Raw genomic sequence first — 13,226 nt, 5'->3', positions numbered from 1 at the left:
TTTCAATTTATTAGCTGATAACTCTGAGAGCCCAGCAATTTGTTCTCTTAGTAATATAATTTCCAGCTATATTTTGCTAAGTTTCATGTCTTCAGGCGTGCATTAACAGGTAATTCAATCTTTGGGTGCATAATGCTTTCCTTTAATAAGGAAGAGGCTCATAATCTTAATCCAATTAAAGAAAAGAGAACTGAAGGAAGATTTGACACAATGAAAGATGATATTAGAGGATATTACCTTGGGGTACTGACATCAAGCTAATAAACAGTCATCAGGAAATCAGTATCTTCAAATATTTTCAACGTCAGGCATTGAGAACACTTGAAAGCAGCTGGGAGACCTGTATCTCCTATTAAATGAGTTTGAGATACTTGGTTTCATGGCTATAATTGGTATTAGGTACAGAGACTTGTAAATTTTGACACTGAGATTTACAAGGAGCTGGGCAAACAGTTTTGTTTTTTTCTGGCTATCACTTTGTGCCAGAACATCTTTGGACATTGATCCCTCAGTTTGCTGCCTCAGGGACGTTTTATACATCTACATCCTACCTCCCATCTTCTTCACAGACAGCACCTCTGATATTATCTCACTTCTGTGTCCTGTGCCTGAGATTAGGTTGTTCCAAAGTATTCAGGGGATATCAAGTTGCACCATGAATCAATAACTTTGTTTTCATTGTCTAATCCCTTGTCACGCTCTTAAATGACATCTTGGAATACTGGGTGCTGTAAACACTGCTTTAAAATGAACCCTATTTTACCAGTTTAGATCTTCCAACTTTGTCTACTGTGAGAAAAAGAGAAATAAGAATGCGAATTTACTCTTTCTACACTTAAAACTTCAGCCACGTACTGTCTGGTAGCAAAGAGTGCTTCCTAAATATTCCGTTACATCAGCTCAAACCCTTCCATAGCATCCCAGAAAGCTAAATTACATTGCCTGTCTGTTCATGATGAAAACAGTTTCCTTTTTCATAAGCAAAGAACCCTGAAGCTAAAAGAAAGTGTTATTAAAGGAAAAGCAGAAAATCTGTAATAAATCAGCAGGCTGTGGTCTCAAGCTTACCCTCTGTCCACAGCAGATGGGGAAGTCACTGATCCCATCCCACCTTGGCTGAGTCTTATGTTTGGTTTCAGGGTCAGGAGAGCCCATGCTGGCCTCCTCCATCCCTGCCCCTGAAGGAGCATGCAGTCAGGTCTCAGCCAGCCAGGAGGAAGAGAGGGGAGATGATGCCCTAGGCTAAATAGCATTAGTCAGACCATCACATCTCTTTGTAGCTTCCCCTTTAGAAATTATTCTCCCTGCTTCAAACATCTCTTTTGTAAGTCCTGAGACCCCACCTGCACTGGCTCTCACCTCAGTATAGCTGAATCAGCTTCTTACCTGCTGCTTCTTTGTTTTACAACTAGTGAAGGAATTAAAATCCAGACCCCTCTTCCTCTTGTTTCCCCTTCCTAGGGCTCCTCCCTGCTCTCCTGGAAGGCTACATTGCTGACTGGGGTGACCCCCCCAGCCTGCCCCTGAGCGCAGCAGGGTTTGCCCATTCTTTACCAGATGTGATTAGCATCATTTTAGTCATACTATCCTCAAACCTAAACAAGAATGCTGTGGCCATGATGACAGCTCCCTGGCATCCCCTCAATCTCTCACAGATGCAGGCAGAAGGCTCCCCCTAGAAAGTGGCCTCTGGTCAAAGTTCTAGGTTGCTTTTCTTTGCCCACAAGTGTCAGCCATGAGCTCTTGCCTGTCACAACAGGCTCCATGTACTATTTATAATCTCAGATCTTTTCTGCTCTTCCCTTTCCTTTGTATCCTCTTTTAATTCAAACAGTGCAAACCTCTCTAACCACAAAATCACTCCTGGACACATAACTTTTTTGCTGGCTTTCTGATCTGCTTTCATTTGTACTCTACGCTACACTGGGAAAGGTGTTTCTGAGCCAGAAGTAGCTGCAGGCATATTTAGATTGACTTTAATAATACTGCCGCATTACTTCATAGTTTTTAATCTCACTTTGCTGCCCAGAAGAGCATTTTACTTATTTTTGACTGATATTTCTTACTGAACTGTCCAGAAGAGAACCCAATTTTAGCCTGTGTTATTGATTTTCTTGTGACTGCTCATTCTGGAACATGCACAGAAGATAATCAAAATAAGTGTAAAAATACATTGTTCATCTCATAGTTGCTTCTAAGAACAGAAACTCCCAGCATAACTTTTCGTGCCTGTGCCAGACAGAAATGGTGGTTAAGCAGGATGTGTATCTACTCAGATACATCAATGAAGCAGGCAAAGAGGCAAGTGCAATCAGTTGCACCAAAGGCAGAGCACACTTCTCCACGGGGATGCAACACGGGGACTGACTGGACCAGAGCTCATGTGTTGGACCTCACTTGTCACCCCAGTCCCTCACAGGATATTTGCAGTCCCCAGAACAATTCATGAGGGCCCTACCCACCTTTGGATGTGGTTGAAGAGCAGACTGAAAAGTAGGTGAAGCAGTTCAGCTGAAGAGCAGGCCACTTTTTTCTCAGGGCCCCCATGCTATCAGTTCACCCAGTGCTAGGAGGGTGCCCCTGGAAAGAGGGCTGCAAGGAGCAGGCTGACAATAGTAGAACAGTTTGAATACGTGTTTCCTTGCTGCCTCATCTGAGTAGTGCTTAGCAAACAAGACAAGCAGGGTAGCAGCTGGGATGCTCTGGCTGTGGTTCTCCATGTGGGTGGAAATTTTCCAAAGTGGTCCTCACACTGGGGCAGGGAAGGGACTGTGAGCAGATGTAGAAAGCATGCATGGCATACTTGACCTTCCCTTCTGCAGTATGTCTGATGCACTCCTGAAGCACTGAGCTTGCTGCACATTCACCATTCTGTCTGGCTGTATGCACAGGAAGGCTAGCTATGTGTCAAGACAGAGGGCCATGGTGCAAAACGCTCTCCTGCAGCTGGTATTCCATGTTTGTCCTCCAGGCACAAGCCCGGAGCACCCATTCATATTTCCATGGGGCATCAGATGGCAGGAGGGCTTTGTGGACCAGGACAGAATGGAAAGTGTTTGCAGCTGACTGCAATGCTTGTTTGCCTTCCAGTAATTTGTCTCATAGGATCTGGCAGAGTTAGCCTCAGCCAGGTGGACAGAGAGAGCATCCGTCTGAAAAATGTCTGATATGCTTTTTCATCTTTTCTGAATTCATAAGTGGTGGGAGGAGGATGACGTTACCATACCTGAAATGTGACAGAGTGTTTCCTTCCTCATTCTGCTGGGCACCGAAGAAGCAAAAACTACCATTCATCTGCCAAGAAAAATGGGAACCCAAAAGCTTGGGGACACTTACTTGTGTCTGTTAACAACTAATCCTGTCTCCAGTTAAAGTTCGCTCATCCTGCTGTCAAAGGGCCACATGCCAATACCAGTGGCTCCTTCGTGAAGAGTACCAATCAGATGTTAAAACAACACAAGAGTGGTAGACAAGAGCAGTGTGACATAATTCCAGTTGCTTGCCAAGGAACATCCTGAAGTGTTCGACTGCCAGGGTCAGCAGTAACTGGACATTTCATGTCCATGTTTTAGATTTTGAGAATGGTGTTGGAATCTCCAGTCAGGAGGAAGGATCTAGCAGTCAAGTTTGTAAGAAATGGGAGTTTCTGACTTTGGATTGAGTCACTTGGATGCTGTGAAACATGAAATACATATTTTTTCATGTGAAAACTGAATGTTCCTACAAAATCTCTCCATGTGACTCCTCATTTCCTGGTAGAAATTTGTTTACTTAGATATGTTTTGATCTCTAGCTGCAGATTTGATTGCCCTTGCCAATAAATTGAGCTTATTCAAGACAAGACCAAAGAACAGAGTGGACCTACCCCACAGAAGTGCAACATCTACCCAGGTGTCTAAGTGTGTTGACCACAAAGGCATGAGAATGATGTGAGCTTTGTCTCTTCTCCCATTGACTGCTGCATCTGGACTTCCATTTTAATAAAAATGTATACAATATTTACAAATGCTTGGTGTTTATACAGCATGTGTAATCATTAAGGATAGCTACTAGAAGAACCTTCATGATCACAGTGTTTCCCAGCAGTATCTCCTTTTTTGACCTAGGTACAGATCAGGTCCCTCTAGGTATGTTTAGTACGTAAGTCGTCATCTTCATAAGCAGATTCCCAGCACTTGAAAACTCTTGATGTCTGGCTTCAGAAATGCACTGTCCTCAGGATTAGCAGCATATGCCTGACTTCTATTCAAAATTTGACTAACTCCAGATTTGTACTACTCGCTTTAAGACCTATTCCAAAAAGGCTAAAGAGCTGTGTATTGTGATTTTTGTGTGCTACTTCCTCCCCCATAGCCATATCCATTTTCATAAGCCATAATTAAGTTAGTTCTTCATTTGGCAGGCCTCTAGATATGCTGCAGAGAAAATATACTGAGCACAGAGAAGCTGTAATATTTCTCATCCCAGGATGTAGGCTTTAAAGCTGTACAGCTAAGCTTGCAATGACATGATCACCGAGGCTTTCAAACCTTCACGATTCCTTGCAGAGAATTATCTGGATTTCAAAGGCTTCCCTGGAAGTCATCTTCACTTTCAATGAGAAGGAAGTCTTTCTTGTGTCCTTGTTTCATTTTTAGTGAGGATAAGTTCAAACCAGAGTTAAGAACAGCCAAGGGAAAGGAGGGGTGGACCAACATCAACAGATTATTATAGTTATTTGCTTATGAGAAAGGTTTGATTCTCACTGCATTTGATGTGTCCTTATTTCTCACTTGCCAATCCAAGTCTCTCACTGTGTGCTGTCTTTATGGACGTCCAGTCACACGTTTTACAGGGTCTCCTGTGACCAGATTCACACAGAGAACCATAGAATCGGGCATCTCACACTTGTTTAAGGAGGTGTGGCTGGCATCACTAGGGTGCCTGCTTTGCTCTGTCAGGGTTGGTATGTGTCCCAGGCAGGTTGAGTGGGGGCAGACTCAGGGGCATACTGAGAGGTTGATTTGGCAAAGCAGAGCCACCATGGCAGCATGGGGCCCCGGTGTGTAACTGGGATCACTTTTCATGTCTTTCTTTTGCAGTTCTCAGAGATGGGTTCTCCATAATGCTTTGGTTATGAAGAAAGAAGGACCACTGAATTGCTGTTTTGCAATGGAGAAGACAGAGGGAGAAACATCAGCACTGCGGCTGCCACCTTGTTGCTTATCTCCCTGCAGACATGTGTCCCATATCCTCTCTGTGCTATATTAAGGAAAGGAAAAGCTTAGACATTACAACATCTGCTTTCTTACATCATCTTTTCCAATTTTGCATCCTATAACTCCCTGGTGAAAAGAGGAACAATGACTTTATATAGCTGCTGCTTGATTCTTTTGCTATTTACCTGGAACACTGCTGCCTATGGGCCAAACCAAAGGGCACAGAAGAAGGGAGACATTATTCTCGGAGGACTGTTCCCCATTCATTTTGGAGTGGCTGCTAAAGACCAGGATCTAAAATCAAGACCGGAATCAGTGGAGTGCATAAGGTAAGCCAGAAAAAAATCTGCTGAGGAAGTCTTGATCTTTCTCATTTTCAGGTGACATGCTATATCTTGTACGGATACACTCTGTGATCTGATGCTTGTAGGGACAATGGGAAGGTGTGGTGTAAATAAGGTCAGGTAAATAAGGTGTGTAAGGTCAGGAAGTGAATATGTTAAACAGTAACATAAACAATATTTGGACAGTGAAGGGGGGCAATCTTTGTATAACTCAAAGCTACCAAAACATGAATTTACTGATCTATTTGGCCATTCACAGTAGATACTTGAATAGGATCTGGAAAGCAGCTTTCCTAGTAGAAGGATGAAAAATAACCCATAGTGCCCTCAAGTTCATTTGGTTACAGTCATGCACAGCAAAATAGCTTAGAAATACTTTTTTCCCCCAGTTCTGCCTCTCATCTTCTAAGATTTTACGAACTGTTCACTTGCCTAAAAACTGAATAGGTGAAAATGAGATAGGTCACTGCATTTTAAAAATTCCCACTGAGCACATAGGCGTCTCTTTAGGACCTTTACAAAGTCCCAGACTTGAACTCTTTACGCAGGCTTTCCTCACCTGACATCCTTTCCTTCTATGCAGACAGTGGATGTAGGTTTTGTCTTCAGCCTTTGGCAGTTACCCCTGGAGGAAGAAATGCACATGAAAACAATTTCTCTTATTGAAGTGTAGCCATTTTTGGGATGAACCATAAGGAATTTTTAACCTTACAACCTGACACATAATACACATCACAAATGGAAAGTGTGGCAGAAACTGATTGCAACTGAAATGTTATCTAAACAAAATACAAGAAATTGATGTGGAATTTTGTCATGTCCATGCATGGGGAAACACTTCAGTGTTATGGGACCTCTTCCATAATCATACGTGAAAAATTGTGTATCTGGAATTCTTTGGACTGCTCATCCTAGACTGGTGATGTAGTGCAGTTTTGTTGCAGATGGCAGTGAAAAATGGCTGACAGCATGCCTGCTATGCTTACAGATTTCAGGTGCGGTTTCCCACTGAGGCACTGAGCAAGACACGTCCATCTAGGTTAGGAGATTGTCCCCAGACGCTTTCATACACAGCACACAGAAAGAAGTGCAGTTAAGCAGGGGTTCTTTTGGCTTCTTCTGTGCATGCATAGGAAAGACATGAACTAAACAGATGAGGAATGTCTACTTCATGGAGCAAGAAGCTCTGTCAGATTTCCATAATTTTTTATGACGTATTTTGAGAGTGGAATGCTGAAAAGCAATAGATGTTTTCATCTTCATTGTCTTCTTCACCTACACCAGGTGGCAAGCAGGACAGTGCAGGTATTTGCAAACTGAACAAAGCTTTCATTTCTGTCAGTGCTGAGTCAGCCTCAGTGACTGTCTTGACATGGTCCCATTAGTAGAATGGATCACAGGACAATGTTCCCCCACGAGTAGTAGAAATGTGCGGTTGCCAAATGAGATAGCACTGCCAGCAACAAATGAATGCTGAAAAGCCAGACCAGCTGTTTTAAGGACACAGTAGGAGATCCTCCTGGGCAGCATTTGATCTGCTCAAAGATATCTTCTACCTGAAATTTGCCTGGGTAAAAATCTGTGTGCCCACTATCCCTGCACCAAGATGCTTCAGGTGCAAAAAAAAAGAGGAGTTAGCTGAAGAAGCAGGTGTTTGTGGCACTTTACTGCACTCCTTCAAGGAACTGAGTAAACTGTGAGTTGACAGCATAATGCAAATGGAAAAAGAATTCTCAATGAAGGCCAGAGGTCTAGCTGCAGAAGTAGTAGCAATTACGATAGGAACAAGGATAGGATGGTTGGACTAGAGAAGACTGGAAGTTCGTTGGTTGCAGATGTCTTTACCAGAAAATGCCCACTTCCAAGAAAGGTTTAATTCAGAAGAAATTGGGTTGAGAAGACTTCTTGTGACTGGTCATCATATTTTGAGGATGAAGATAATTATTCCATGGGACAGTTTATGTGTATTCCTTGTTACTGCTACAGTTAAATTGAGAGCAGATAATTTTCCTGAAAGGACTTTCAATTTTCAGCAGCGTTTAAGTCAGAGATTTCCTCTGGTTGGACTTGTACAGAGATCTCTCAACACAACCATGGTGGTCCTTTATGGTTTTGGGCTCTGTGGTTCGGTGGTAGCCTGTGGAAGGTTTGCGTGTGCTGACTCTAGGAGTCCTATACATTCTTCAAGTCATGAGCTAAAGGCTTTCATACCGCATTTGAGTTTCTGCAGTTCTAGACAATTGCTTGGTCTGGAGTGATTGAAATCATATTTTCAGGGAGGGGAAGGGGGGCAGGGAGAGGCTCCAGTTTCTTCCCAAAGTAAAATCTCCCCAGTCTTCTAGTGTCAAAAATTTCTGCGGGGTGGCAAATCTGCTAGAGAAGCTTGAATGTGGCTGTACCTGGCAAACCCAAATATGCTATATCTGTCCCATACCTTTGACTGCTCTTGTTGCCCTTCTCTGAGCTTTCTCCAGCACTGTTGTATTTTCAAGGCTGAGGCCAATCAGTTTTGACCTGTCCCCTTTTCAGATATCTGTCTACATAGGAATGTGTCTCATGTCACATACGAAAATTAGACCCAGGTCACTGTAGGAGTATGGCCATGCTCCATCTTTCCTCATACTCTCCTCCATTGGGCAACAGCAAAGTCATCAGACCGTATGAAAAGCTCCTTGCTTTGAAATCAAGAAAAGGGACCTAAGGGTCCCACTGAAACCCTGTGAGTGGTTGCCCCAGTCTCTTCTGGAGTTCAGTATCAAACAATTTAAGGTAATGGGGCTTTTCCTTTCTTTTGAGGATTTTTCAACCTGATCTGCACTGTTTGAACCTTTTTTCCATACATTTATCTGTGTATGCTCCCAAACAGGGCTTCTCAAAATGGGTAAGACAGTTACTGTACCCTTTTTCACTTTTCAAACTCCTCATGCTTTTTCTCCCCAGCTCAGCATATGTACTGGCCTGAACCTACTGTGCATATCTTGCACTTGATTATATATACACAGCTCAGCAGCAAAAGAAAAGAGTACAGTAATAGTCTGTTCTCCATTCTTTTGGGCAGAAAATGCATCTTCATGCTTTAAGCAGAGTTGTAGAGTCCAAAGCAAAAAATGACTCTCGATTTTGCCACACCAAATGTCAGATAGGAGTACAGAAAGTGAGCAATTTTGTTTCCTGTTTATTGCTTAAGCAATCAAGTATCCCACTTTTAATATAAATACACCTTCTGTCTATGTATGCCTCAGGTGCTGTTGCAGCAGCTTTCCATGTAACATTCTCTGATGCTCATCTGATGTGTGCAGGGGAGACAGTGGCTGAGCACAGCACAAGCAATCCCTGACCCCTATTCCCTGTCAGCACCTGCAAAGGCCTATTCATAACCTGATTTCTCTGTCCTTTCTTGTTTTCGGGTAAATTAGCAGTAGTGGTAGTGGTGGTATCATTGGTATTATTGTTAGCATTATTTCACTGATGGGCCATACCCATGTGTTCCTCTTGCTGTCATGAATTGCAATGAAGAATGCATCTTCCTGAGGTGTGATACAGTGTGGCCAATACGGTGTCACTAGATCATGGGGTTTAGCGTGTATTACCAGTATTCTGATGAGCAATCAGGCCAAGGTCCCACACTGTGGACAGCTTTCAGCTGTGGTGAGACATCATCCCCATGCCATAGTGCAGGGCTTCACAGAGTACAGGTCTGGGACACGTTAGCTCACTGAGTCTGTCCATCTGAGAGAGCAGTTTTAATTCTACCCTTTGCAGATGTATTTGCCAATCTCGCAGCAGCACTCAATACATAATAGGATATTTAACGTTTCCTTTCTGAGACCAAATGATTTCCTTTTCTGCTTTGCATTCCACACACCTTCTGAGCTTTTAATTTTTAATTTTCTTTGGTCTGCACAGGACCCATAGTCCTAGCTTGGAAGAGTGGTAAGCAACTCATTATACCTACCGACCGCAGGAATCCAGCAAGTGACTGAAGGTCTCCCCTTTGCATAGCTTAGTAATAGCAGTGGTAGTAGCAGCAATAACATGTAATTAATGTACTGGAAATCTAGAGAGAACAGAGAAATTAGTATGTGCATACAACCACTAGAGAAAGAGGAGTACTGGCATGAGCCGAGAGGCATATGCAGGCGCTGCCACCATTCTTGAATAAAATTACCTGTCGGATATGGGAGGGTAAGGGAAAGCTGTATTTAGAGCTTTCACATTACTTTCTCCTTCTTTTCCTTCCTATCCTATTGCTTTTAGTTTAGTGCTTTGCAAGTGTTGACAAATGAAGATCATGAATTCACATGAGACTGTGAATTATTCCTTTATGGAGACCAACAGGGACCAGGACTAATTTCCATGTGGGATCCAGAGAGTAAGAACTGTTCAAACCAAACCAGACAAACAAGCAAGCAAACGGGATGAAACTATGGTGATCTTAAACCATGCAGCGGGCTTGTGTCCTTTAATTTACATACCCTTGTAACATTGACTGAGACACTTAAGCCAGCCTGAGCATCCCTTGACAGACACATTCATAACAGCTAGAAAGAAACCTGTGGGCATCAGTGACATCTTGAGAAAATGCTATCTAGCAATCCGAGCTGCTGCAAAGATAATCTGTCCCTTGCAGATATGACAATTAAAATGAGGGTTTGTGTAGGAATTGTTTCCGATTTCTCTTTCCCTGTTTGTGCTCCTGCCTGGGAATAAAAAGATCAGTGGGTTGCATGCTCTGACAGGTGGGAGAACAGACGTAAGAAGGAAAACCTTTAAAGAAATGAGAGTAAATAAAAATGCCTATCTACACCTTTGGGCACTGAATTATTTACATTAATCTCTCATTTAGAGCTTAATGGCCATTTTCATAATACCACATCTCAGAAATGTTAAAATATAAGACTATTGCCAACATACCTTAAAGTAATACGACAGAAATTAAGTTTTGGAGGCAGCTTCTTTTCCACTAAGAAAATATCAGTGGCTGTTCAAATATTCTGGAAATCTAATGCAAAGTTTGCTTCTGTTAGCAAATCCTTTCCAGTTTTCTTCATGGAAATTACGAGCTATATTTCTGAATGGTTGACAGAGCATTCCATCGACTAGTCATGCTACCTTCTCTGAAGCTGTATCAGGTATTAGAGAAGATAGAGCAAGATGTGTTTTTCTCCATCTCATCAGATCCTCTTCTTCCAATCTGCTCTTATCTGCAGAGGTACAGCTGAAGAGAACTGCATGTCTCCTGCCCAGGTTAGTTTGAGGTAGATTACCAAGAGCATCTCAGAGGCATTTTTGAGTCTAGCTCCCAGAAAACACCCCTTGCCCTCCTTTCCCCTTCAAAATCAAACCAGTCCTAACTCAAGGCTGTGCTGAAGTACTGGTCTTATGCTGTAAATAAATATTCATCAGGAGCGTTTGTCACGAAGGAAAATAAAATCAGTTGTGTATCATGGGCCTTAGTCTGCATTTACTTAATTCAGTGGCAAATACTTTGTTTGAAGGCAAAGGGGAGACAGTCCAGTTCTCATTGCTTTTGAAGATATCACCTGAAAATACCACCTTGTGGCATTTTAAAAAGTTAATCCAAATTGCTGTCAAGCAGGCAAAATGATTTTGTGTCATATTCCACCTGTATCATTTACTGTGAGGCTTAAATTTACTTTTACACATACTCAAATATGTAAAGCTTTTCACAGTAGCGAAGTGGTACCTTTGAACTTTCCAGCTCCTCAGCAGTCTTCCCTTTAAATACTGAAAATGCTTTCAGATTTTTCTCTTTTACATGAGGAGCCTGGATATAGGGTTTTTTTTTTTCTCTTCAAATCCTATTTTCACTCTAATTAAAAATACCTGTAAACACATTTAACTTTTTAAAGAGAAGTGTCACAAAACCCCTCCTTGCTGCCATTCATCCCATGCGCATTACTGACCACGTGAGGCAACATGGTGTACCCAGCATGTCTTTTTTCTGTACACTACACTCACTTCATTCACTCTGAGACTTTCCCTTTTGCTTCTGAGCTCTCCCACTGCATCTCACTCCTCAGTGGTTTGGAACTAGGAGAAAAAATCACCTAAATGACCAAGTTACTCCTCACAGTGACCCACACTCCCATGTTCTAAAGGGTGTCCTTAGAAAGAGTGATCTTGAGAAAGCTGTCCCGTGGGTCTTAAGTTCTAAGCAAAGATTTTTGTTGGCCTCAGACACTTTGTACTGAAACTGTGCTGTCTGGATATTGAGGTACAACCTCAGAGCAGAACCTCATTTGGAAATTGGCCAAAGATGTCTGGAGCAGGTGACAGAAGTTGAATAAAAGAAGTTTTTATGACTTAAGGGTAAACCTGAGATGTGGTATCTTTAGAAATTCTGAGCCCAGATGAATCAGCTAAAACTCCTGGAATGGAAGTAATGCGGCTACTTTCATCCTGTTTGAAGAAGTCAGACACAGCTGGCATCAGCTGGAAGTGATTCATGTAATCCAGCAATATAAAAAAACATAAAAATCGAATTACGTATCTAAGAGATGGAAAGTTTGCGATTTCAGAAAGTTTATCTTCAGAAATTGTCACGTTGGCAAAAGAAACATCTCTCAAAGCATTTCAAAATGGCACTCAAGTGAAACCTGCAATTTACCATTTCATATAGAATCTGTTCTTGGGCAGGCTATTTCCCCAGGCTCTTCCAGTTCTGGGAAGAGCCTGTCAGTTTCCCAACAGATCTCAAGCATAACAGCTTTGACACTTTCCTGTTTTCAGCTGCAACTCAACACAAAACTGTAGACTAACCGCTGGCCTGAATGCACCCATAGTGCGTTACGAGGAAAGGTAGGTTTCAGTTCACAAAAGATTCTGCCGTTCCAGCTGAATTGCCCTAAAACAGGGCAGCTTCACAGGCACACACCTGGTTGCTTGTGCAGGAAGAAACACAGTAAGTAAAACTTGAGAAAAACATGTATTGAAGCTTCCTTCTTCCTGCTGCTTTCCACAAAGCTTCTCTCTCTCATGGATGAGTAGTCACTCACCCTGCACCAGCTTCTTTCACTGCCAGTCCTTGTGATGCTCTGAACAAGGACTCCCAGGTCCTGCAGCACACTTGCCACCAGTCTGCAGCTCTGGGTTAGCTCCATGCACTGCTGAGAGGCAGTCAGAAAACTCAGCTTCTCCATTTTCTCCATTGGAGAAGGCTTCAAAAAAGACAGGTGTTTTATAGGTCATCTCTTAGGGCATCTTCTGAGCTCATGTCTAAAGCAAATGTATGAGAGCACTCTAATAGTGAGAAAAGTCATTCCTTCAATGAAAGCACTGAAGTAACTAATTAACAACTTAGCAAGTTACACCTGGATTTCCATTTATAGCATGTCTGTGTTCTCAGTATAAATGGGTTGACTGTGCTCTCTCTTCACAATATGAAGTGTGTGATGTGAGGCCCAATTTCCGTGAGCAGAGCTCCAGTGGCATGCCAGTGCCGTGTCTCAGCTTGCTTTGCCTGCCTAAAGCCATGAGGAGCTGACACACTGAGTACCCCTGAGCCCAAGTGCCTGGCAGCATCACGCTCAGCACAGGCTTAGCACACACTGCCATCTGCATTCAGAAACATGTCAGAGGAGCCTGGAAAGAAACCTGGTAGGTGTAGCTTTGTATCAGAGCATTTGCTTAGATATCACCAGACCCAGGTTAGGGTCCTGAG

General features: G+C 42.7%; 1 protein-coding gene across 1 annotated transcript in view; it reads left to right on the top strand.

The window, feature by feature from the left end:
- CASR (calcium sensing receptor) overlaps positions 1–13,226 on the top strand; it is a 71,635-nt gene that overhangs the window by 28,530 nt on the left and 29,879 nt on the right. The window contains exon 2 of the mRNA XM_062618169.1: positions 5,082–5,527. Coding sequence (XP_062474153.1) covers positions 5,343–5,527 — 185 coding nt within the window. The 5' untranslated portion in view covers positions 5,082–5,342. The remainder of the gene's footprint in view (positions 1–5,081; positions 5,528–13,226) is intronic.

Source organism: Pezoporus occidentalis, unplaced genomic scaffold (genome assembly GCF_034315485.1).
Source record: "Pezoporus occidentalis ecotype Australia unplaced genomic scaffold, CSIRO_AGI_Poc_V1 ctg104, whole genome shotgun sequence".
NCBI lineage: Eukaryota > Metazoa > Chordata > Aves > Psittaciformes > Psittacidae > Pezoporus > Pezoporus occidentalis.
The sequence above is the reverse complement of the archived record's forward strand: the minus strand, read 5'-3'. Positions and strand labels throughout refer to the sequence as shown.